At 42.9% G+C, this 26,337-nt stretch overlaps 1 protein-coding gene across 1 annotated transcript in view; it reads right to left on the minus strand.

The window, feature by feature from the left end:
• The window catches only part of kcnh7 (potassium voltage-gated channel subfamily H member 7), a gene marked incomplete at both ends in the record, with an annotated part of 60,040 nt that overhangs the window by 25,467 nt on the left and 8,236 nt on the right, over positions 1–26,337 (minus strand). The window contains 3 exons of the mRNA XM_083642244.1: positions 6,882–7,093; positions 8,098–8,532; positions 15,632–15,787. Coding sequence (XP_083498370.1) covers positions 6,882–7,093; positions 8,098–8,532; positions 15,632–15,787 — 803 coding nt within the window. The remainder of the gene's footprint in view (positions 1–6,881; positions 7,094–8,097; positions 8,533–15,631; positions 15,788–26,337) is intronic.

The following is a 26,337-nucleotide window of genomic DNA, read 5'->3' on the forward strand; positions in this document are numbered from 1 at the left end:
GCTTTGGTTACCTCAAATGACAATGTAGAAAAAACAAAATGGCGGAGACAGCTGTCAGATCCTTGTGAATCGATCTTCGCTTATAACTTTACTAATACTTCGCAGAAAATTATGTTTTGTACAAGAATAGACACGGGCTAATGTCTTCTTTGCAAAAAAAGGCTGTTAACCCCGCATTTAACCCCGCATTTAACCCCGTAACGTTAGTTGGTGTCGGGCTTTGCAGAAAGCTCTCAGCTTCTCAGCAAGCGCTGAGAATGCAGCGCTGCGCTCGAGCTGCGTGTCGGGCTTTGCAGAAAGCGCTCAGCTTCTCAGCAAGCGTCAGGATTGGCCAATGTCAACTTCAGTCTCCAGAACGATCCAATCAAATCACCCGCACGTCTATCTTCTTGCTAGAGGTCCCGCCTTACAGTAGTGTTTCAACTGACTCTATCAGAATGCCATGCCAGTCGGACTTATAGTATTATTATTATTATTATATTATTATTATTATATTATCATACTTGGAAACCGTTCTGCGGCCTCGTGGGATAACAGCTGATCAGCGGGATATATTTGCCACAACACACTGGCTCTCATGCTATATTGCTTAAATATATATATATGCAGTTTGGGGGAGTTTAGCAGCAGTATGGTGTTTTTACGTTCCATTCTGCCCACTGTGTTGAGCCTTTCTGAAGGTCAGTGATATCATGGAATTGCAGTGTTTCAGATCAAATGATCACTTTCTGTCACAGAGTATATACTGTAGAGCCATTTGTATCAACCCCCCCCCCCCGGTCTTGGTCTCAGACTCGCAACCCCCCCCCCCCCCCGGTCTTGGTCTCAGACTCGTCCCCCCCCCCTCGGACTTGGTCTCGACTCGGGCTCGGTTTAGGTGGACTCCTTAAAATCGGTATCGGCTCCAAAATTCCAATATCGGTCGGACCCTAAAGGATATGTTGCTCAGCAAACAATGGTTAATTATTCAGTGTGCTCACGAAGGCCAGGCTTTCCTCTCTTTTGGCTTAATCAGTGGAGAATAAGAAGGCTGGCTTATGGCAGAAAATAGCACAGGCGTGTGTGAGGAGGTCAAGGGTCTTGTTTTCCCTTATTTCAGCACATTCCTGTGTATCTCCGCTCTATGAATTATAGATTTCTCCATGCTAGCAGTCAGGAAGTAGATGCAATGTTCACATCTCAGCGGTGTGTCTCTCCAAACTACTGACAAGTCAGCAGGGAGGCAGAACATTTAATTATGATGATGGTGGGTGTTCATTTATGAATGAGAGCGTTATGCTTTGACTGCATTACTGCTGTCAAGAGCTTTCTGCAGCTCCTCCTGTGCTTGTTTTGCTGCTGAAATGGCCTAGAGGATACTGGAGTGTTCTGCTGTAGAGGTGAGACCTTCACATGGAGCTTACAGTCTTTTCCATTCACAGAATACATACACTTGTGCTTTTATTCATTTTAGCACAAACAAACAAATAAACAAACAAACAAAGAAACAAACAAAGAGTATATACAGTATATTGTCCGTGTACATAATCTCATCAGCTGAAATATATATCTTTTTTTATGGGAATCAATAGGTTTAGAGTGGTTGATGAATATCTGCACTCTCAGAGGAGGTCCTTGGCAAGTCCTTGGCCTGGGCTCAAGTCCAGTCAGTAACAGCAAGTGTCCGTCCCTCTGAAATGTCCTTGAGCAAGACACTGAGATCGCTAAAGTAAACATCTTCAGGAGTGCTGGACTTTAACTAACCCTGCACTTTGACTTGCATGTGGAAGGGACAAGCGGAAATATTAATTTCTCCTATATATGGGGATCAATAGATTCAAAAACAAAAACAAAAACAAAAAAGACAACAAGAGCAAATGAAAAAGTGTGAGATTTAAAGCTACAATATGTAACATTCCCCACCAGAGGTTTTGAGAATAAGTCACTAGCCATCGCCAGGGTTTTTGATAATTTTCATAAATTTTCCAAGAGCCACAGAATATTTTCTTCTATGACTACATAAAGACTGAATATCCTAAAAGAAAGAAGAGAGCCTCGACTTTCATATGAAAAAAAAAGTTTGATTCCACCTTCACCCGTTCTTTAGTTATCGACACCTCGTTTTCACCAAAAACAGCAGTCTCTGACCAGAAAGCGGAGGAAATGGCATTTTTGTAAATGAAGTCATCTTCACGGCTCCTGACCCGAATAAATGCCTTTGATGGCGGATACTGGCCGATGTTACACTCAATTATGAACCCCATAATGATTTGGTTTCCCCTTCCGGTCAAACACGCCCGTGGGCACAGCTTTCACTGTAACACCGGTGTGAGAAAGAAGATTCACCCCATTTTTGAGAGAGGTGAGCCCAGGTCGCACGTTCGTCTTGCACTGGGTGGGGGGGGGCGACTGGTTGTCTGTGTACTGTGTATGTCAGGAGCAATCTACCGGCTGAAATTTACACGGTGTCAAGAGTTGAGGAACTAATTTCTGAGGACAAGTGACTTCTGGACGTGTTGTCAGCACCTACAGTGTGGTGAAAAGAAAATCCTTCACGTTTGAGTGACAGGTTGCCCCCCCGCTGTAATGGAGTCCGAGCCCGTATCGATAAAAGCTGCCATACCATGCTTTGAGCCGTGCCATGGAGCTGTGCTATGGACCTTTTCTGACAGGAGATTGTTGCTTTTCTCTGCTTCCTGGTTTTGTGAGACAATCGTGGTCGTTCCTGTACACCTTTAGACGTGCTGTAATGTTTCACAAGGTGAGTAAGAGAGCCATCTATCACATGACGGACGGTGAAAACACTTATTGCCGTCCAGAGACGTCAATGGCGGGGAAGCGTTGCCTGTTAAAATACGTCGGTAGACAGCAATAGCGGGGAATGAGTTAAATGAGAAAGTGTATCCAAACATTTGACTAGTACTATATATACAGTATATATTAGTTGTGTAAGTGCATGACATGACCATAAAGGTTTCCAACAATGTTCAAACCCAGAGAAATCCATAATTTTATTCGAGGACATGCATACTGTGTTTCATTTGGTGAGTTGCCTGTTGATGGCAGCATCAGAGCGCTGGCTGTTAGCCAGATCTCTGCACAATTCATGGATTATTTTCTGACTTTTTAAAGTCACGTCACCGCCACTTTGTAGATATTGGTCTTTTTGGTAACTATATGTTAACCAGATGAAGGATTTTAATCATCGGAGGTCTGGATCTTAAAGCTCCCCTCCAGTCAGTTTTCCGCCTGTGTACAATCCTGGGTTTACAGTGGAAACGCAAAGCTGCACGGCACGCGTCGTATGAACTATGTTACCAGCCTAATCTATCAAAGCTGCACGCGCCGTATGAACTATGTTACCAGCCTAATCTATCTTTTGCACCAAAGTTCGTCTATTGGTAAGAACAGAAGGCTTGTTATTATACCTTGTTCCACTGCAACATCATGGCTGGAGCACTGTTGTCCAAAAAGCATAAGAGCCTCGCTCCTACCTTCAATACGATCTCTGTCTCCCTTCCAGCCGGTAGACTGGAAACAGTATGGCTGCCGCTATCTCTGCAAAATGTTACTCCAGAAGCCACATATTATTATAAATATCGGCATAACCAGCCAACAGATATCAAAGCTGGTGGGCTTATATGGAAAATATATGGAATGAGTGTAACTCGAACTGGTTAAAAGTGACTATCGCGGCGTTTTGAGCCAGAACGAATGGCCAGCACACTACGTTAGCAAACGTAGCTGCCAAGCTAACGGCAGATTGTATTCACTGTAATATTAAATGTTGTATTTGTCTACGACACGTCCGCATACGTGAGCGTGGACAACTGTTGCGTGTGGCCATGGACAGTGGATATAAACTTCACGCATGGTATGTATCATGTTGCACATTCATGTGTTTACTTGTTTGTGCTGGTTCCTAATTGATGTCCTCTGCTCCTCCTTACCTCAGGCTGAAACACCCCTTTCTAGCATGTGAGCACGTTTAAGACTTTGAGCCCAAAACAAGGTTATTTGTCAGCAAAATACAGTGTCGAACACTTTGGCTAATTAGCAGAGCAGGAAAAAACACGGCTACGCATGAAATATCTTAAAGATTACAAAACTGACTGGAGGGGGGCTTTATTATTTGATTTATTACTTAACAAAATGCTTTATTAATTGTTTCTTACCAGTTTTAAAAACCAAATCCAGGTGTTTTTTTAATGTGAAACAGCTGTATTCAGCGCTTTTATGGGTTTATGACTTTTAAAAACCCATATTCTGACTTTTAATGGTTTTAACTTCCGTGATCGGGTCTTAGTGGGAATTAAAACCAGAGTGTCCCCATCCTGTCTGTCCATATCTGCACTCAGATCTTCAAAGAATCACTGGAGCTGTCTGAAGTCCCCTCCTGCTTCAAATGCTCCACTATAATCCAGTGGATTATAGGGGAACATCTCGACTCCCCAGGGACATATGCAAGGATCCTGTTTGTGGACTTCAGTTGAGCGTTTTAACACCATCATCCCAGAAATCCTCAGCTCCAGACTCATCCAGCTCGGTGTCCCAGCCTCGCCCTGTCAGTGGATCATCAACTTCCTGACGGACAGGACGCAGCAGTTGAGGCTGGGGAAAATCACATCCAGCATCCGGATAATCAGCACTGGCGCCCCCCAGGGGTGTGTGCTCTCCCTCCGGTTCTTCCTCCTCTACACGAATGACTGCATCTCCGGGGACCCATCTGTCAAACTCCTGAAGTTCACGGCCGACACAACGGTCATCGGCCTCATCAAGGACGGTGTCAAGTCTGCATACAGACGGGAGGTGGAACAGCCGGCCCTCTGGTGCGGTCATAACAACCTGGAGCTGAACAAACTGAAAACTGTAGAGATGATAGTGGACTTCAGGAGGAACCCCCCAGCACGGCCCCCCCTCACCATATCCAACAGCACTGTGTCTACGGTGGAATCCTACAAGTTCCTAGGATCCATAATCTCCCAGGACCTCAAATGGGAGGCCAACATAGACACCGTCACCAAGAAGGCTCAGCAGAGGCTGTACTATGTCCTACACCAGCTCAGGAAGCACAAACTGCCTCAGGAGCTGCTGATCCAGTTCTACACTGCCATCATCCAGTCTGCCCTCTGCAACTCCATCTCCGTCTGGTGTGGCTGCCGTCAGCGGCCCAACTGCGTATGCGAGCTGCAGGGCCAGCTCAGTGAGCTGCAGGACAGGCGTGTAGGGCGCGAGATGTCTAGTAGGGAGCATGTGGGCAATGTGTCTCTGTTTGTTTAGATTTCTGTCCCACTGATGATGTCATAGGAGGCATCGTGACATCACTGATGATGTCATCAGTGATGTCATAAAGTCCCGGCATCGTGACATCACTGATGATGTCATCAGTGATGTCATAAAGTCCTGGAAGTGATGTCATCAGTGATGTCTCGAGCAATTGTGCAAATTTGTCACATCACTGATGATGTCATAGGCTGCGCAAGCCCGCGCAGCGAGCGAGCCTAGGAATCGAGCGCGCGTAGCCTAGTCTCCCAGAGACGCTTTTTCATACACTTATTATTACTATTGCATTATATATACTAGTTAATGTAAATGTTTAATTATCCTTTGTTTGTTATTCTTGTTTGTTTTAGCCTGAGCATACATTTTTCTTTTGTGTGTGTGTGTGTGTGTGTGTGTGTGTGTGTGTGTGTGTGTGTGTGTGTGAGAACATTGAGAGTTAAGTGAGCCGGAGCCAATTTCCTTGTATGTGCACATACTTGGCCAATAAAGCTGATTCTGATTCTGATTACTTCACGATGCCATGACACCCCGGCCTCTATCTTCCCAAAAGCGCTAATTTAGCGTTTGCGCTCATTTAACGCTGTGTGCAATGCAAATTGGGGGCGGACACAAGCGCATGCCTGTGATAATTGTACTGGGCATTGGCTGCCACAAGCCAAAGCAGGCGTTTCAGCGCTAAAATGTGGTGATATGGCATTATCCTATCGTCAGCAGCGCACAATTACTTTGCGCTAAGAGCTTTGAAAAGGACCTTTTACGCGCAAATACCTCGCGCTCTCGGAGCGCACCCGTGATCTCCGTGCAGCACAGCGCAGTGCAAAGTAGAACTCCTTTTGGAGATGTCATTACGCACAGCCTAGACATCAAATTATGCTGCTAAAATTGGGTATTAGCAGATAATTCAGTGAGGCAATCAACTGTAACTCACTGAGAAACTTTTATCACATCGCAAAGAGGGAAATTAATTGAGAAAACTTGTTGGACAATGGACATAGGCTATTTACCTTCATAACCACCCGGAGGGTCGTTGGCACCACAGACGATCTGTCAATAAGCTCTCTCTGTCCTCGCACGAGTGAGTACACTCTATTACGCATGGAGAGAATTACAGCATATTGCATGCCGTGAGGCAGCCTCGCGCAAACAGCCATTGCGAGACGGGAATCTGATTGGTTTTGATTGACGTAATGCCCAGCCTTGCCTGGCCACGCCTGTGAATAATTCTGGTAGTTAAGACTGCCCAAATCCCGTTTGCGCAGGCATTTTGGGGCGCAGATGATTTTGGCACGGCTCTAATTTGCGCTTGCGACAGGACAGCGCAAGGCGGAATGCTATCTTCCGTGACTTAAGGCACGCGCAAACAAGTGCGCAAGCGCTATTAGGGGATAGCGCCTGTCGGAAGATAGAGGCCCCCGTCTTTTGTTATTGTTTTGAGCGTGAGATCCTTGGTGGCAGAAAATCACATGTTTAATAATCAATCTAATCTAAATCAAATTCTAATTTCAGTGCGAGGAATGCCACGGGCCAATGTGTCAATAGGTGCTTGCTTCATTTTCAAAGGAGGGTGCACTCCAGAGAAGATGCTGCAACATCAAGTCAAGTGGAGTTGATTGACTCACCTGTGTGACTTTTTCGGTGACATTATGAGTTCTCTCTTTGACCTTTGGTGCTATGATGGCTTTCTCTGATGTTGGCGGAGAATGAGTCTTCTTATCGTTCCCCTCAGTGAAGTTGAGTGCAATCAGAGGGATCTTGTTGATGGTGCTGTACTTGTTGATGTTGGAGTCAGAGGTAGAGCCAAGCACACTGGACTTTAGATGATTAAAAGGGCCTGGTGGGTTTGGAAATATAACAGTCACTCAGTGTAGAATAAACATCTGGTAAACATCTGTTGACAGTAGGTTGCAGTACTGTAGGGTCACCGCCAAAGTTGTCACCATCTGTTGGCTTTTGAATAGCTTCAGCTTCCTCAGAAGTTTATCTTTATTAATAGGAATATTATATATGGCGGTCAGCGCAGTGGTTCTCAAACTTTTTCATGTCAACCCCTAAAACACAAATAGACCATGGACCCCAAATTGATAAGATTGTGTCACAGGTTCCCCCATCTGATAAGGTTTTTGATTTGAGATGTTTTATTACAGAAAGTGTATGAAACCCATGACCAAAATAGTCATACATTCTGTCATTGTGTTACTTATGGATGGAATTGTAATGAAAATAAATTAACCCCCCTTTTTGCTGGGGACCCCCTGGAACCCCCTCAAGCACCCCTGGGTGTCCCCGTACCCCACCTTGAGAACCACTGGTCTACGGTATCAATGTAGTACAACAACAAGAGGCACTTGAGCTGCCTAAGGTCCCAAAGTGAACATGATATATTTATATTATATTAAAAATGTATGAGGTCATTAATTAATTATGTCAATAATTACGCTAATTATTAGATTAATCTATGTCACTTGTCTGTCTTCATACAACACATGGTTGGTTGGCATAAATGAACTCTGTATACAAAAGCATTAATGCCTTATAGAGGTTTAAAGAAAACCTTAATCATTATTATGCAAATGTATGTGGCTAAGTGGTCTAAAATCTAATCACATCTACTAGAGGGAACGTAAACAATTAAGTTTTTATCATGCGTTGGTCTTGCAGTTATTGTCGCCACAGTTATTGTCGTCACACTTTTAGATGTTTTATTACAGAAATTGTATGAAACCCATGATCAAAATAGTCATACATTCTGTCATGGTTGGAATTATAGTGAAAGGACCACTGGAGGTCCCACGGACCCCACTTTGAGAACCACTGTTATCGAGGATGCCATCATACCTTCACTTGCATGGCCGTCCCTGAAAAGGCTTTTGGAGTTGGAGCGCTCGATGTCGTGGGCGGAGGAGGCTCGCCTCATGCTACTGATGCTGCCTCTGGGGAAGGTGTTTGACAGGGAGGCAGAGGACTGGTGCTCCCCTGTCTGGTACAGCTTGTCCCAGGTGTGCTTAGGGGACGAATGGTCGAGCGGTTCTGGAGCCACGCTGGCCTGGGAGGAGTGGTGGCTGGAGCTGATGAGGGCATGCGTGTCATTGGCCTCGGCTGGGTCGCAGCTGCCCTTGCTGGGCGAGGGGAAGCTCCTCAGGGGCACAGAGTCCTCGTTGTCTTTGGGCGAGTCCACCATCACAGCGTCCGGGTCCTCTTGTGGAAGAGACTGCTTGCTGCTACCCATTAGGCTCAAAGCGGCCCGGCGGAATCGGAAGAATCTGCTCCTCCCTACGAATCCAAGAGAAATGATGCAAATGCATTTTTATTCGTTGGTGTGCAGCAGTAGAAAATAAAAATAAATATACAAAAAACAATTAATGAAAAAAGGTATATATATATGTATATATATATATACTGTATATATATATATATATATATATATATATATATACTGTGTATATATATGTATATATATATATATATATATATATATATATATATATATATATATATATATATATATATATATATATATATATATATATATATATATATATACTGCGTATATATATATTACATCCAAGAGAATAAAATTCATAGTTGGATAAAAATTAGCTTTCGTCAGCTATAAATATGGAGGGAAAAGTGGAACATGGTGTTTAAGAGATGATCTATTGCTCACTCTGTGGGAAAAAAAGAGAAATGATGCAAATGCATTTTTATTCGTTGGTGTGCAGCAGTAGAAAATAAAAATAAATATACAAAAAACAATTAATGAAAAAAAGATATATATATATATATATATATATATATATATATATATATATATATATATATATATATATATATATATATATATATATTACATCCAAGAGAATAAAATTCATAGTTGGATAAAAATGAGCTTTCGTCAGCTATAAATATGGAGGGAAAAGTGGAACATGGCGTTTAAGAGATGATCTATTGCTCACTCTGTGGGAATTGGTATCACACTTAAATCAAATTGATTCAGACCCATTTCCAGCTAATGCAATAGTCAGCAAGTGGAGAGCCACGCCCACAATCATATCCCTGATGATGTGATATTGTATTGTTAGCTTTCACATAGAGGGAGAACAGGAGATCACTTTTGGCTCTGCAATAATCTCCCTCATCTGAATACTGAAGCTTTAGATTTGTTTCCAATTGAAAAATCAAGGGGAATCAAACATACTGATTCTGCTTAATTGATCTGAGACCGGAGCCTGATTTCTGTGCAGTCAGTCAGTCAGTCATCTTCAGTCATCTTCAGAGTGGACACAGGAGCAGCGGCCCCTCGGAAATAGAGTGGTGCTTTTGGCTCATTAACAATAGAAAGAGGGTGAAAGTGAGACGTGTCTCTCTCGTAAATATGAGGCAGCTATCCTTCAGCACGTCGTCATCATCCTGTCATTGCCATCTGTTTCCATTCCCTGGCCCACAAACGCTGATGTTACAACAACCTTAGCTTACAATGGAGTCATGACACTCAACAGCCTTCCTGGACAGGCTGACATCCTGGGCTGGCAGGAGAAGTTGACTACCCCCCTTTGTGCTCCTTCTGTACAGGCAGAGAGAGAATGATCTACTGAGAATCATCTACATGGTTTTAGCTGCAGGCTCTAAAGCTTATACTTCTATTATATTGTATGAGATACCTTAATATGGGGAAGTCTGGCTTATACCAATAAGATGCAATAGCTATGAGATACTGTGATGTGGGAGGATCTGGCCCATACCAATCCAGTAAGATGCAATACCACTGTAATATGGGAAGGTCTGGCCTATACAATAAGATGCAATACCTATATGAGATACTGTCATATTGGAGCTGGTCCAATAAGATGCAATTTGCTATGCAGCTGCTGAAGGAATTGTATGATCAGCCTTATGGTGTGAAATATAATACCAGGGATCACTTACTCAGTCATGACTATGTTTGCTAAATTCTTCTATAATGATGCCAGACATACAATATAACAATATATAACAATATAACAATATTCTGCTATTGTATGCATACATTCAATGCGTGTTCTGTACAAGCTAATGGGGCCATATTCATAAAGCCTTGGGGCAATTAACGGCCCAAATTTATATTAGGGCCATGGCCAAAATCAGGTTATTTTGCCGTGGCACACTGACAGTGTTGCTGCAGGTATACTCGCAAATTCAGCTTCTCAATCTGTCACAATACTTGTTACTCCTGGGATGTGCCTGTACGATTGCGGTATGTAGAGAGAGGTGCGGTATGTAGAGGTCTTTTAGGGATTAGAAAAACTCGTTAAAATCAGATAACGAGCGCGTCCAGAGCCTATTAGATCCCACCTATAGCCCAGAGATCTGAATGCATTTTCAGGAAAGCACAGGTGTGAGAATATAACAGCCCTGCAGCTGTTACTGTACAGTCCTTCTCTCATGAAGGGAGCTCGCTGGCCCTGACTGATTCCTACCATTAAGCTTTCCAGGACTCATTGGCTCTAAAAACATTAATTTCCCATCCCCGGCGCAGCAGCTATTTATCTGTTGGAATAACTCGCTATGAAATTAGAATTAATGGTTCAAAGAGAGGCCGCATAATGAGAAGGATGCTCTTTGGCTACACACAGTTAACCTATCTGATATAGAGGTTCTAAATTAAACTAATTGATTGTGTTGTCCTGTACAGTGCATGCGTATGAGGCATTCAATTCTCCATAAATTAATGGCGGAGAGATGCATCCATGTAAAGACGAACAATGTATCTCTCTCCACCAAGTCATTTGTAAGTATTGTATCTGGTTCCAGCGCTCGGCGGCATGGTAAAACTGCTGAATGCTGTGTTCAGGGTGCCGGCTTGGGGAAATAGGGATTACTCTCTGCCAGGCTCTCTCTATTGTGTTAGTTGCTATGATACCTGTCGGCTTCCAGCCTACTATCAGCAAGGGATTATAATTAGTCACCCATGGTCCCAAAAATCACTTTTCACATGAGGCCAGTGCAATAAAATGTAGGGTTAGGCCAATATATAATTTTACAGATATTACAGGATAAATATTCGACATTGGCCGGTTAATCACAGCTGATATGGAGATTCCTCATTGATCACATAGAAACCTGCAATAAATTTGTATTTCGTTTGCACATTTGATTGATTAATTTAGTTATTGAGTAATGTTTTGTTTAGTTTTTAATTAGTGGCTTTATTTAAAACCAATGTATCCCAGAATTCCCCATATACCATTAAGAGGGGTTAGAACACGGCTCTCTCGAATACTCGATTCTGATTGGTCAATCAACAATATTCACCGGTCATTATTTCTCGACAACCGACCGCTGCTCTGCCACACCTGTATTAATCAGTTGATAAGAGCATTTTGTCCGCAGACGCTACTAATTAGGCCAACCAGTTGCAGCTGTGGTGTCTTGTGTGACAATTACGAATGAAACCGCTTTGTGTTGAAAACGCTATTAAAAAATCTATTTGAATAATTATTTTTGTCAGATTATTGAATGATTTAGTTGTAGGCCGTGTTCTAAGCGGGATAATGTATACTGAGCCAGTGATTACTGGAAATAATGACCTTCAGGTGAATATTAAGCCCTCCGCTGCGCGTCGGGCTAAATCATTCACCTGTCGGTCATTATTTCCACAGTAATCACCGGCTCAGTATACATTATCCCTTACTTAATCACCCTGCCTTAGCTGATGACCTGAAAGGAAATTAAACCGTTAAAACAGAGTTAGTTAGTTAGTTTGCATGATGGTTTACCTTTTTCACCTTGGCATGCAAGAATACACTTTTGGGGGACACACTGAACACACTAATTCTCTCGCATGAAAATTGTCAAATTGAAAGATAGAGAATACTGGCAGCTTCTATAGAAAAATACCGATATCTGCCTTCAAAGACCCACATCGTTCGAACCCAAGTGAACTGACACTTTTCTATCTTAAAAAGAAAAAAGACAACGACGAGGTCAAACTTCTCTCTCATTTGTCTCCCTAATTGTACTTGGCCAATCCCCTGTCCTGCCAATTCCTACGCAGAATGACTACCGCTAATGTAAGCCTCCAGGAGGAAGTTAGATATATCCCTAATGTAAGCCTCCAGGAGGAAGTTAGAGATACCCCTAATGTAAGCCTCCAGGAGGAAGTTAGATATATCCCTAATGTAAGCCTCCAGGAGGAAGTTAGATATATCCCTAATGTAAGCCTCCAGGAGGAAGTTAGAGATATCCCTAATGTAAGCCTCCAGGAGGAAGTTAGATATATCCCTAATGTAAGCCTCCAGGAGGAAGTTACAGATACAAAAGATTGTGTACTCGGCCCCAAAGCAAAAGACCAAGATGAATGGCTTCGGATCGTCGGAGCCTTATTGCCCGATTGGGAAGAAGAGGACTAAGGGTCTAAGGGACTAACCCTCCGATCCTCGTCCACTGTTCCCCTCATCGTTCCACCATCCAAACTTAAGAGCTTTGGAGATCGAGCATTCTCAAGAGCTGCACCGCGACTTTGGAACTCCCTCCCCCCAGCCTGTCAGAGACTCACCTTCACTCCCCACTTTTAAATCCCCACTCAAAACCTACCTGTTCTCCCAAGCTTACAACCTCCCCTATACCCTGAACCACCTCCTTTAACCCCCCCCCCCCCCCTCTCTTCTGTCTGGCCCCTGTCCCTCCCTCCCTCCCTCCCTCCCTCCCTCCTCTCTGTTTCCAGATATCCCAGACTGATCTGTTAATTGTTACCTTGTTATCCTGCTAATTATTATTTATATCTGTTGCCTGTAGCTCATTGTTATCTTGTTTTCTGTTGTTTTCTGTTGTACCCACACTGTCAGCGTCTTTGGGTCCTTGAAAAGCGCTATATAAAATAAATGAATTATTATTATTATTATTAAGGGGCACGGTGGCGCAGTGGTAGCGCTGTCGGCACACAGCGAGAAGGTCCTGGGTTCGGTTCCCATCTGCGACGCTGTGGGGGGCGCTGAGGGTGTGTCCCCCCCCATCCCCATCTCCTCAGTGCCTACTGGTTAGGCGAGTGCGTTTACCTCCCGCACTATCCAGCGCCGCCACAAGGTCAGGTGTTGTGTGCGTGTGGTTGGCATTCTGAGTTACTGCTCACTTACATCATATGTTTATATCAGCCTCATCGAGCCACAGGTCGCCTCAGCACAGCATGGACACAAGCAATCAAGTCGGATTAGTAACGTTAGCAGCACACACACACGTGCGCACAAACACACACACACACACACACACACATTATGCAGACATGCGCTCCAGCAGTAGCTGAATGAATGCCAGTGGTTTGGAGGAACTCACGCTGAGTGAAGTGGACAGCTGTGCTGCTTTGCTCAATAAGGAGAGACACTGAGTACCTCCAATAGAGAGCCGCAGGGATGACGTATTTTTGTAGGCAGAATGCGGAAGTCCCGAACTTCCTGGTTCTTCACTGTTTCTGCCTATGGGATTTTTGAATGGGTTTTTGCCACGATGCTTCAAATACGGTCTCTGGGCAACGCAAGATTAATCAAACACGAACCAGAGTTCCGTCGGATAATCTTCACACATGAGGACCACTTTCATGAGTTTTGAAGCGTAAATGCGAGCCCTAGAAGTAAAATGCTCGAGCTAAGCTAATCCAGAACTACACACTGTCGCATAGGCTTCCACGTCACGTCAGCACTCAACCTGGACTGTTGTTGATGTGCACTGATACCCCGGGCTGAACGGGGCTGAACCAGGTGAGGGAAAGAGAATTTCCGTGTTCGCCCTTTGAAGTGGTGACGTTATTGACGTATATATCCCCATCGACTCAAAAGTGTAGTCTCATTTAGCCGTTTGCTAGATAGCCGTCCTTTTAACGGCAAGTAAAAGCTTCAAAACTCGTAAAAGTGGTCCTCATGTGTGAAGATGATATTACTAAACACTGGTTCGCGTTTGATTAAGCCAGCATTGCCCAGAGAGATTATTAGAAGCATCGCGCCAAAAACCCATTCAAAACTCCCATAGGCGAAAACTGTGAAGAACCAGGGCTGTTAGCATCGATGATTTCCGGACTCGTTACTGCGGCTCTCTATGAGAAAGTCTCACCATTAAAAAGTGAGAAAAGTTTGACCATTCGACTGCCTCGGGCCCCACAGCCAGACGGCCCCACAACAGACATGAAGAGGACTAATATAAACTTAATTTGAACCCTTTTTTGTTACAATAAATTATTTCAATACTTGAGTCTCGGGCACCCCCCCCCCCCCCCCCCCCACTCAGTCTGGATATATTGGGCTAGTGAGATTTAGCCACTTTAAGCTCATTTTCATTGCCACTGCATCAGTAACAGAGAGAAAACGTAAAGCAAACCAAGCCACTCAAGTTTATATAGAAAGGATGTGTTCAAAAGCCAGAGAGTTGGGATTCGGGGGAAGAGGGGGAGGGGGGGGGGGGGGGGGTCGTCTAAGGGGCCCAACGCTTGCCTTTGCCTAGGGCCCCAAAATCCCCCCCTGCTCCAGACACACATGGGACCCAAATAAATCAAAATAAAGAATGTGGATTATATGCTGTACCCGCAAAAGTGATGAAACAATAACGATCATATCTTCAGGTTATACAAACAGCCCATTTACTCTCTACGCTGAGAGATAACATATAGTCCATTTAGTTAAAAAAACAAAAACAAAAGGCAATGTAAAAGGTAGTGTGCTGGCAAACTAAATAATGCAAAATGTTTTGTGGGGAATTCAGAAATGATTGCAGGGAATCTCACAGAATCTCTTTGCTTTAATTAGCGTCTACCAGATGTACTGTAGATGAGAATGTGCATGAACGATCTCATCCACTTATGTAATTGTCCTTCTATTGGGAAGGAGAGTGTATTTTAGGTATGGTACCATCCCACAAAACAGGCACAATTCTCATTTGAAGAAAGTAAGAAAAATGTCACAACAGAACAGATGCAGTGATAAGTGTGAGAAAAACTTGCTGAATCTTCAAAAATGGCACTGTGCTGTGCCATGATTCAGTTTAGAAGGGAGAATAAGCTCTTCCCTAAAAGATAATACTACTACGGAATCACTTTCCGGGGGGGGAAATGTGCTTGTGGTTACTTTTGGTTTGTCAAAAGCTGTAGATATCTTGGAAATCAATAGTGGTTGTGATAAATGGGCACATAATGGCCACAAAATATCTAAATAATGGGGAAAAAATGAGCCAGATAATGATTTGAGGTAATAGTGTAAATGTTATCAAGAAGAAAAGAAAAAAGATAATACTGTATCTCCATCCGCTTAATCCTCTTCAGGGTTGGGGGTTGGGGTGTCTGTGGAGAGTGTATCCCAGCATGCATTTGGTGGAAGGCAGGAGCCATCATGGATAAAGGTTGAGTACTACTCACTTTGATCAGACTTGGTGGGGGATGTGTGGTTTATCTTCTCTGTGGAGTCGTCACTTCCTTCATCCAGGATGTGATCAAAGTTGAGGATGAACATCATCACCACACCCTCCTCGTTCTTCACTGGGATGATGTGAGTGTTGCACTGAAAGTCCGACCCTGAAAGAGAGACAAAACAAAGCCCTGTTCAAAACCGCTCCCTATTCAGGAAATGGTGCACTATATAGTGCGTCGGCCATTTTGTACTGGTGTCCGAATCCTCAGCTGTTCATTTGATTCACTATATAGTCCACTGTAAAATACCCACAATGCACTGCAATTTCTAGTGAGGAGAGAATGTACCCTACAATTTCTCCCATATGCCACAATGCAATGCTGTCGTGTTCGCCGAAGGAGAAGAAGAGTGAGGTAGTGTCAGAATCTCGTTTGATCGTTTCCCATATAGTTCACTATATGATAAACACAACATATAATTAAGCAATATCACATGAGAGGGAGTGCTGTTGTTGGCTAATATCGGCACTGCTGTGATTCGATCGTAGGCCGAAGATAATCACAGCAGTGCCCATATTAGACAACAACAGCACGACCTCGAGTGAGATATTGCCTTTATACAACAGTTCTATTAAACAAAGCTGATTAAAAAAATGACAAAAAGCTGAGGAAATATATGATTTCTGTATTTATTCCTCCGCCAACAAAAATAGTTCCCTCAGCTTTCTGCTTTGCCGAAAATGTAGCCTAATCAGCCTAATTAACTGCAGGCTGTCTACTTTACTACTGTCTACTCTACATCTGTGAAGCGTTTTGTTGATTAGAGCAGCTGTGAAGCGGAGTGATCTACACACAGTGAAACGCCAGTGCATTATCATGAAATATTGGCACTGGTAGGATCCCTCTTGTCCAATCAAATTGCCCGGCCGGAACTAACTGTTGTATAATTCACGATAAACACTACATATAGTTCACTATATGATAAACACTACATGGGGAATAGTGTTTGAGTGAATGAGTGAACCATTCTGAACACGGCTAAAATGCCAAAAAGCGGAACCCTACCAGCCCTTCAGCTTGTATTCTTATTTACTGGTGTAACAGCCGTCCCTGTGTGCCTCGCTCACAGAGTTGGCATGCAGCCTCTCCTCTCTCTCCCCAGAAGGTTTCATAGTCCACTTCACTGGCTGATTCCACATTCCACAAGAAGTGCTGCTCCACTCTGGAGCTCTCCGTGGTGCTGAATGTGTGTTGAGGCATTTTGGCCACTAATGAGGCAATTTTGCCCGTTTAGTCGGCCGTAACACTTCCTGAAAGATTCAGCACGATCGCACGTAAAATGGCAGAGCTGTGGCCAAATACAATTTGCTCGCACACACAGACACTTCGCATCCTTTTGCTCACACAGACACAGACACACACACACACACGCACGCACGCACACACACACGCACACACACACACACACACACACACTTTGCATTCTTATTATAGAGACACTGCGTAACGCGTCATCATTCAGAAACCACGCCCAAGACGGGGGAAAACACAAACTCCTGTCCAATCCTGGCGTTCTCCTATGTCACGTGCATGGTTGCGTGTTGCACCAAAAGATCGTATATACGGAAGATGAACACTCCAACTTACTTCTTGACAGCTAGATCCACATTTTTCTTCTCGCCAATTCTCAATGGCTTCCTTGTTTTGCTCAGGAGTACAAAAAAACTTTAACTGGTGATTTTTTACATTTGTTTTCTGCGCAGCCCCACCACACAATAGCTTTTAGCTATGTTTAATTCAAGGAAAATTACGTTGGTGTGTGGAAATGAACGGAGCTCTTCCCCCGTGATGGGCGTGGCCTATTACATGCAGTGTCTCTATAGGATAGCTGCTCCTCGAAATATCTCTAAAAGGGGGGTTGTATACACCATGACGTTGTTTTCAGCCCGACACTATAGGAATAGACCATTCTCTACCAAACACCAACAGAAACTATCACAATCAGCCGAGTCACAATCAGCCAAGTATTCATAGAGAGAGTATTCATAGAGAGAGTATTCATAGAGAGAGTATTCATAGAGAGAGTATTCATAGAGAGAGTATTCAGGGACATTGATCACATTGAAGTGAAACATGACTCACACCTCTTCTGATCGCATATATTTGATATTTGGAAGAGCGAAGGCAAGTTGATGTGATTTAAAGGTCAGTCATGTCAGGTCATGTCACAATATATGAAGTTGTACCCATTCCTAGATAAAGCCCACGGGGTAAACACACTTACTGTGTGTGTGTGTGTGTGTGTGTGTGTGTGTGTGTGTGTGTGTGTGTGTGTGATTGTGTGTGTGTGTGTCTGTGTGTGTGTGTGTGATTGTGTGTGTGTGTGTGTGTGTGTGTGTGTGTGTGTGTGTGTGTGTGTGTGTGTGTGTGGTTGTGCGTGTTAGCATGAATGCATGTGTGTGCATTTCTGCATATCAGTGAGCAGAAAAGTGAAATAGCTTGCAGAGATTGGACCGACATAACACAAGAACGGCAGTATAGCAGAGACACCAGGGTTTAGCTGAATATATTGATCAGATTACAGGCAACTTGGAGGATTATACTTTTCTTACATACAATAGCAGAAAGCCATCCATGATATAAACGTTTGTCTTGAGCCAAAAATATAGCCATTTCTATCTTGCACTGGCCAGCTCAGGCAGCAAAAGCTCTGGTGCCCCAAGGCACGACACCAATAAAACACTCTAGCCACTAGAGACTTGCTGATAGGAAAACTTAGCTAACAATCCAAAAGCTATTGGAGAACTGTGACATTTCACAATGACCATCTCTGGAGTGAGAGATATCTCTGGAGTGAGAGGTATCTCTGGAGTGACAGATATCTCTGGAGTGACAGATATCTCTGGAGTGACAGATATCGCTGGAGTGACAGATATCTCTGGAGTGAGAGATATCTCTGGAGTGAGAGATATCGTCACAGATATCTCTGGAGTGAGAGATATCTCTGGAGTAAGAGATATCTCTGGAGTGACAGATATCTCTGGAGTGAGAGATATCTCTGGAGTAAGAGATATCTCTAGAGTGACAGATATCTCTGGAGTGAGAGATATTGCTGGAGTGAGAGATATTGCTGGAGTGACAGATATTGCTGGAGTGAGAGATATCGCTGGAGTGAGAGATATCTCTGGAGTGAGAGATATCTCTGGAGTGAGAGTTATCTCTGGAGTGACAGGTATCTCTGGAGTAAGAGGTATCTCTGGAGTGAGAGGTATCTCTGGAGTGACAGATATCTCTGGAGTGACAGATATCTCTGGAGTGAGAGATATCTCTGGAGTGACAGATATCTCTGGAGTGAGAGATATCTCTGGAGTGAGATATATCTCTGGAGTGAGAGATATCTCTGGAGTGACAGATATCTCTGGAGTGACAGATATCTCTGGAGTGAGAGATATCTCTGGAGTAAGAGATATCTCTGGAGTGACAGATATCTCTGGAGTAAGAGATATCCGTCTGTGTGCTGGAGGAAATTGAGCTTAACAATAGTGTTTGCCTGTTTCATAAGAAAAGAAAGGGGAAAAAAAGTTCATCAAATCTTTTCATTGAAGGGAGGGAAGCAGTTTGGAAGTAGTTTGGCACCCTGAGGAATACTGCGTTTTCAAATAGTTTTTTAGAAAGGCAAACCAGTGAGACAGTTCTCTTTAGGCAAACCAGTGAGACAGTTCTCTTTTAGACACAAGACAATTATTTTTCCTCCGTCTATCAATCCCCCTGCTTAGAAGAAGCAGAATATTTTGGTTTCTGAACTTGTCTTGCACAATCCCTTGTTTTTTCGCTTTCTGTGACTTTCAATTAATGTACGAATGAATTTAATTGAATAAAATTAGATCTTCCGTCCATCCCTTGTAAATGTCAGTCTGTCCATTTGTCTCTCTGTCTGTCTGTCTGTCTGTCTGTCTGTCTGTCTGTATGCCTTGCCTGTCTGTCTGTCTGTCTGTCTGCCTGCCTGCCTGTCTGTCTGTCTGCCTGCCTGCCTGTCTGTCTGCCTGCCTGTCTGTCTGTCTGTATGCCTTGCCTGTCTGTCTGTCTGTCTGTCTGTCTGCCTGCCTGCCTGCCTGTCTGTCTGCCTGCCTGTCTGTCTGTCTGTCTGTCTGCCTGTCTTTCTGTCTTTCTGTCTGTCTGTCTGTATGTCTGTCTGTCTGTCTGTCTGTATGCCTGTCTGGCTGTCTGTCTGTCTGACTGTCTGTCTTGCTTGTTACACATTACCAGTGTTCACAGTAATCTCTTCAGGGCTCACAGACACCCTGCCAGCAGCATTCATTAGCGGTAGTCTTGCTGTCTGACTAAATATAACAAGCTTCAGGTCTGCTTCAACATGCCAGGACTTTATTGGAGGGATTTTTGCATGAGAACTCCAAGAGGTGATCATCAATAGTAACCATAGAAACATGTTCTTAAAGTGATTTGATGAAAAGATGAAATGAATGAATACATCAATAAATGACCTTGCATATTGTCATGAAGGGGTCGTTATGTCTGATTATGTATGGCGATGTCACATGTCTAATGTGCTGGCTATTCTATTCACACATTATCGGCTTCACAGGATACAGAAATAATGACATGTTCTTGTTGTGGGGGTTTATCGCGTTAGGAGATAAGGCATTGTTAGAAATGAGAGACTATTCCCTTTCTATTTGTGCTCACTGGTATTGTGATGATATGAGAGTCAAATATCATTCTGCCATTTTTTGTATGCCAGAATTCCAACACTCAAGATACAGTAAATGAGTAGTTTCCATTGATGCCATTATATTAATGTGTGAGGTTTTTTAGCTTTGCGTACTCTGCACACAACCGCATACAACTCTGCATACAACAGCCAACTATAGGTTTGGCAAGACATGGCACCTATCAATCACTGCTCTAACTTAAAGACAGCGCATGGAGGAGGTGAAGTATGTGGAGATGAAGAATGAGAGTGAAAGCTCAACTTCCTCCTAAATGAATATGTCTTTTTGAAGTCCTCTGAATGGAGCAAAATGTTTTTTGGTCTTACATAATTTTTCAGTCAATACAAGGATCCTGTGTCTAACATGGTGCACAGGAATTAGTGATGATGTAACATGACTAACATGATCATTATCACGTGCGTGAGTCACAAGTAGGTTATGTGAAATTGAAGATGTATGAGAAATGTAAAGCAGAAGCTGTTAAAACCAATCTTGGTAAAAAAAAAAGGTAAAAAAATACATTATGAATCATGTTTTTTTGCTAATGCTAATGTTTGTTTCAATTCATGACATCCAAGATTAACTCAGCCAAAATGGTCAATTCAGCAGAAATATCTCCAGGCTGGAATTTACCTTACCAGATGGAAAGACAAATGCCATGCATAAAGGCTAAGCCGTGGGGGTCTCTTGTCATCTGGTCCCCTGCTGAATGTCACCTCTACCAAAACGGATCAAAGGAAGTGCCTCCTCATTCTACAACTGCTCTGCTAAATCAGCACAATTTGGATCGTTACAAATTTGATTAGCGCCTGTCCGACCTCAATGTTCCAAAGCTGATTTGCCCTCACTTGCCCTTACAGAGGAGAAACCTTTGAGAATAAGAGTGGGAAATCCTTTCTTTCCCTTCGCTGCAGATCAGTGGCTTGTCACATCAGGGTTGAAGGCTCCATGTGATCAGCAGACGTATTCACGAGCGAGCTGCCGTGGTCATTAGGAGGGATTGTTAGGAGAGACAGCCTCTGATGTTGATTGAATACAACTGCGCCTGGCTGACTTCCAACAAGGGCCAAGTAGTATGGTGTGGAAAAATATGTTGTGAACGCCAATCTCAATTCTTTTTCTCAGTTTTGAACATCATTATTTAAGAACATTAATCCCATAATTATTCATATTGATAAAAATCAATTGGACATGCACTTTCTGTGGAATACCTACTTCTTTTTGTGTGATAACTTTTTTTTTTTTTTTTACATATCCACCTTATTTTTGAATGCCCCACTGTAAAAAATAATTGTGCGTACAAGTTCCGGTTTAACGTGACTCATTGTTGCAGCTTGCCATTTCCTAATGTATTCTACTTGATTTGAAAAGATGGCCACCTACTGTACACTCAGTCTCTTGTACCCTGGCTGAGTTGAACATAACTTGGTCAATAAGTATGTAACATACAAAATAAAACAACCCGTAATATCTTAATTTTATGTAGAATGCAGAGGACATGTAACTGTTTAGTTAAACTTGCATTCCAGGAATATTGTGTTCTTAAGATGACGTTAGTGGCTCGAGTCTGTTTCGTCCTGAAACCCACATAGGTTGCGCCAGGCGTAACCTATGTGCGATTCGAAATAACGCATCCGAGATAGAAAACGTTATGAATATAGCCACGTTATAAACAACAAACTAACGCTGGTGATCCGTATGGAAACAGTGTTACTCGAAATGGTTAATATTAGTCACAGCAGGCGATTACCCATGAATGCACTGCGCTCTTAAAGGGATATTTATCGACGAGATGTTTGCCAAGCTGGACCTGATTAGTGATTTGCTCCGTTCGCCCAGACGGGTGTCAAGCTGTCAGCAACAAGGCTGGGAGGATCACACCGGAAGAAGCACCCATCAGGCAGATCAGGCAAAAATGGCCGCCAAAAATAAGGTGGATAAAAAAAACAAGAAGCACAAAACATCAACAAAAACACAGAAAAAACAAATTACATACACAAACAAGTTCACTCATAACCCCCCACCTCGCAGGACCCCTCCTCCATCCAACAACCCACATATAAATTGGCTCACAGTAGCAAAGAAAGAAGGAAAGAAAGAAAAACGACAGTAGCTATCATGGCGATGTCCACGCCCCCCCATGCACAGCTTCAACAAATGAATTCCAGCATGGCATATTTTCTAGTTTAGCACCATGTGGGTCACCGACATCTCCACGACAGCCAGGTCCACAACAGAACATACCCATTTTTCCAAGACATTTCGTAAAATGGTTATAAAAATAGTTGACTTGTTTAAACCAAACAGTTCAGATGTATTTAGAAACAGGAGAGACCACATAACATTTCACTCAGACCAAAACGTAACACAATTGCTTTACACCACTTTTGGCCTTGGGGGCGTAAACCTGCAGGAAACAGGAAACAGTACCAGAAACAAGTGTGCCGTTAGCTTGACGCTGCCAGGTTACGTTAGCTAGAGCCTGATAAAAAGAACAACAACACAAGTTGTATAGTAGCTATATCTTATGATCAATGTCCATGTCTTTCCCAGCACAGGCAGCAGAGATGCCTTTGGATTTCAACTGTTGTACTTGATCCTCCGTTAACATCGATAACAGCGGACAGACAACTATAACTATTCCATCAAGCAGTTGGCACACTGTCGGCCAGGTTTGGAATACTAAGCTTTTCCCAAAGCCAGTTGGTAGACACGCGAGAACGTCTCTTTCCTCAATTAATTGTCTGATGCAAAGCTTCTGTATTGGCTTAAACTATGTGATATTGTGAATCTGCGATGTTTCTACAAGAACTTCTTCAAAAATGTGTTTGGTACGTCCATCTTTTGTTTTGTTCTTGCATCACTCCACTGGCTCCCCATCCGATACCATATCGACTTTAAGCTTCTGCTCATCACTTACAAATCCCTCCATGGTCTAGCCCCCACATACCTGTCCGATCTCCTACACCACCATACCCCCTCCAGAGCACTACGGTCAGCTGACCACCTGCTTTTGGAGGTGCCCAGGTCCAGGTTAAAAACCAGGGGAGACAGAGCCTTTGCAGTAACAGCCCCTAGACTCTGGAACTGCCTCCCTCTGGACACTTTCAAGTCGCACCTGAAGACCCACCTTTTTGAACTAGCCTTTAAATAAAGCCCCCAGCCACCTTTTAATCTTCTTTTGCTTTCCTATGCTTGATGTATTTTAACCGTGTAGCTTAGTCAATGTCTTTTAACTCTTCTTCTTATTTTATTATATTTTTAATGCTTTTATATAGCGTATATCATTTGTTTATGCCTTCTTGCACTTTATGTGAAGCACTTTGGTTGTGGCTCAGCCGCTTGTAAATGCGCTATATAAATAAAATTGACTTGACTTGACTTGACTTAAGGGTTAGGGAGGCAGGTAGAGAATGGAGCCTATAGGAGGAATACTGGGGACAACTGGAAAAGGGGTAACGGGCGCCCAGAAAGCTGTCATTGAAATTTTGAAGGATACAAGATTATATAATGTAAAAGGATCTAGAAAATAAATATGTAGTGTTAATGTAGCCTATAGGGAGGTGTGGGGAGGTATATTATTTTACGTTCTGTAATCTAGCGTAAACCATTTCTCCATTAAAAGTCAAAGATTGCAATCCGTCACGAATGTCCGAAAAGGAGAAGACGAAGCTGGACTTGAAAGGTTTGAGCTTTGTTATATCTGTCATCGTTTTCCTTCAAGGTTTAGTTGCACTGCCTGTGTCTGGACACATGCTCCCTCTGTCGAGCGCCTAGCACGATAACTATCTTTAGATCCTCTCAGCTGCCTTCCCTTTGCACATGGCATGGTGACAGTCTGGCACTGATGAACATCACATTGGTGTTCACTAGGGGTGTCACGATACACTAATTTCACGATACGATACGATACACGATATTGGGTTCACGATAACGATACGATACGATATTTTAACAATATTTTTTTTAACAAAAGTAAATAATTTGTATGTATTTATTTATCATTTATTTAACCATGTGAGTCCCGTCGAAATCGAAACCTCTTTTCAAGGGAGCCCTGGGAAAATACTGGAAAAATAGTCTTTCATTTGAAATACACAAAATACAAAACAAATGCTGTTTTTGGAAATTTTTATTATAATAACTAGAAAACAACATGGAAGATAATGCTTCTCTTGCAATAGAATGTGTCACACTGTCACAAACTAAATGTTTGTTGCATGGTGAAAGAAAAATAAAGTATACAATCTATTTCTTAAATAACTCATGCTCAATGGTCCCTAAACTTATGTAATCTTATGTACCCCTTGAGCCGTTTTGCCATGCCAGTAGTAGTCTACCCCCTCACTCATGCGTGTTGATTCTGCTAAATTTGTTATATTATTATTCAGGAGCAATTTTTTTTTTTTTTTTTTTTTTTTACGATATCATTTTTTTCTGACGATACGCATATCGTGACGTTTCGATATCGCGATATATCGTGCGACGAAATATCGTGACACCCCTAGTGTTCACCAGTGCCACACTCATTTAATGAGTGTATGTATAAGCCGGTGGAGAATGTACGCCTTTCTGGTTTGAGGATGTGCACTCATCCTCTCTCAGCGCAGTGTGACACTGTAACAAACATGGCCAAACATGCCAGACATGGTCAACCTCCTTGACAGACAGTGCAGCAGTTTGGCATCATTGTGAACACCTGCGGGGATGAATGGACACTGTATTAAGACTAGCTCCCTGTCATGATGGAAACTCCATTACAATAGATTCTATTTCCATCATCAATTATTAAAACATCGCTGCGCTTAATCATGCAATCTTCTCGACACTGTATTTTAATGATGCATTACATGCCATTACACTACTTCATTTAGCAGATGCTTTTGTCCAAAGCGACTTCCAAATAGTACAGTAGCATTTTGTCCACATAGTGAAACCAACTATACATCACAGTCGCTAAGACTTTTAAGAGGAATAAGTAGATTTTTTTTTAGTTAGTTCAGGAAGGGTTATAGTTAGAGGGGTCCAGATGTAGCCTGAAGACGTTGCCTCACAGATCAAGCAAGCATCTTATTCAGATTGCACAGTTAGTTCTTTTAAATCAGCAAAATGTATAGTAGCCTAGTAGTAGTAGTAGTAGTAGTAGTAGTAGTAGTAGTAGTAGTAGTAGTAGTAGTAAGTGTTATCTTCTTACATTTTGTATGATAAAAAAAAAATGAAGCTATCTCTTATTCAAACTGTGCTTTTTTATTTGCTTTCGATATTACGGGGCTTCACATTAATCTGAATAAGCTGAGCTTTAGGGAGAAACATGAGTATTATTGTCGAGCTTATTGTGCTTGCTACAAAATGCACTATCCACAACGACGGCCTGTAAACAGTACAGCCCCAGAACTAACGGCCTGCTAGTAGTCTTGTATAATGAAATCTGACATGTGTATCGTTTTCGGGCTATTTTGCTTAAGCCAATATGCCGCTTTACTGGGGCGTAGGCAGTCAGGACTGGGGCATGTAGGGAGAGAGGACATTATTGTCTCGGCTCTCTTGGCCTTGTGGCCATCTCGCGCCTCAGTGAGACTGCTGGAAGCTCCACAGCCTGGCCTAATTTCATCTTCAATCAACGTCTCGACAGCCACGGGGGATAAGTAGCAGCTCGAGCTCAAAGCGCCTCCAATTCTTTTGTTTTCCCGTTATCAATGCATGATATTGTGCGCCTCCTCCTCCGCGATCTCTCTATTTCATTCAACACAAATGTTGCCAGACAAGAGGATGGAGGGTAACATATCTTATTAGCACAAAGCCAAAAAAGAAACAGATGGTTTGGAGAGAGGACTATTAAATGAGCTCCTCCAGTACAGTATCATCAGCGTCCCATGAGATGAAAATAGCCCATGGGTGAACATTCCTATCATATAGTGAGACTTGTATTGTTCAAAGCTCCATCTGCTCCTCCTCACTACTAATAAACTTTGTTTCACGTCCTAA

Source organism: Poromitra crassiceps, assembly GCF_964638095.1.
Source record: "Poromitra crassiceps genome assembly, chromosome: 8".
Taxonomy (NCBI): domain Eukaryota; kingdom Metazoa; phylum Chordata; class Actinopteri; order Beryciformes; family Melamphaidae; genus Poromitra; species Poromitra crassiceps.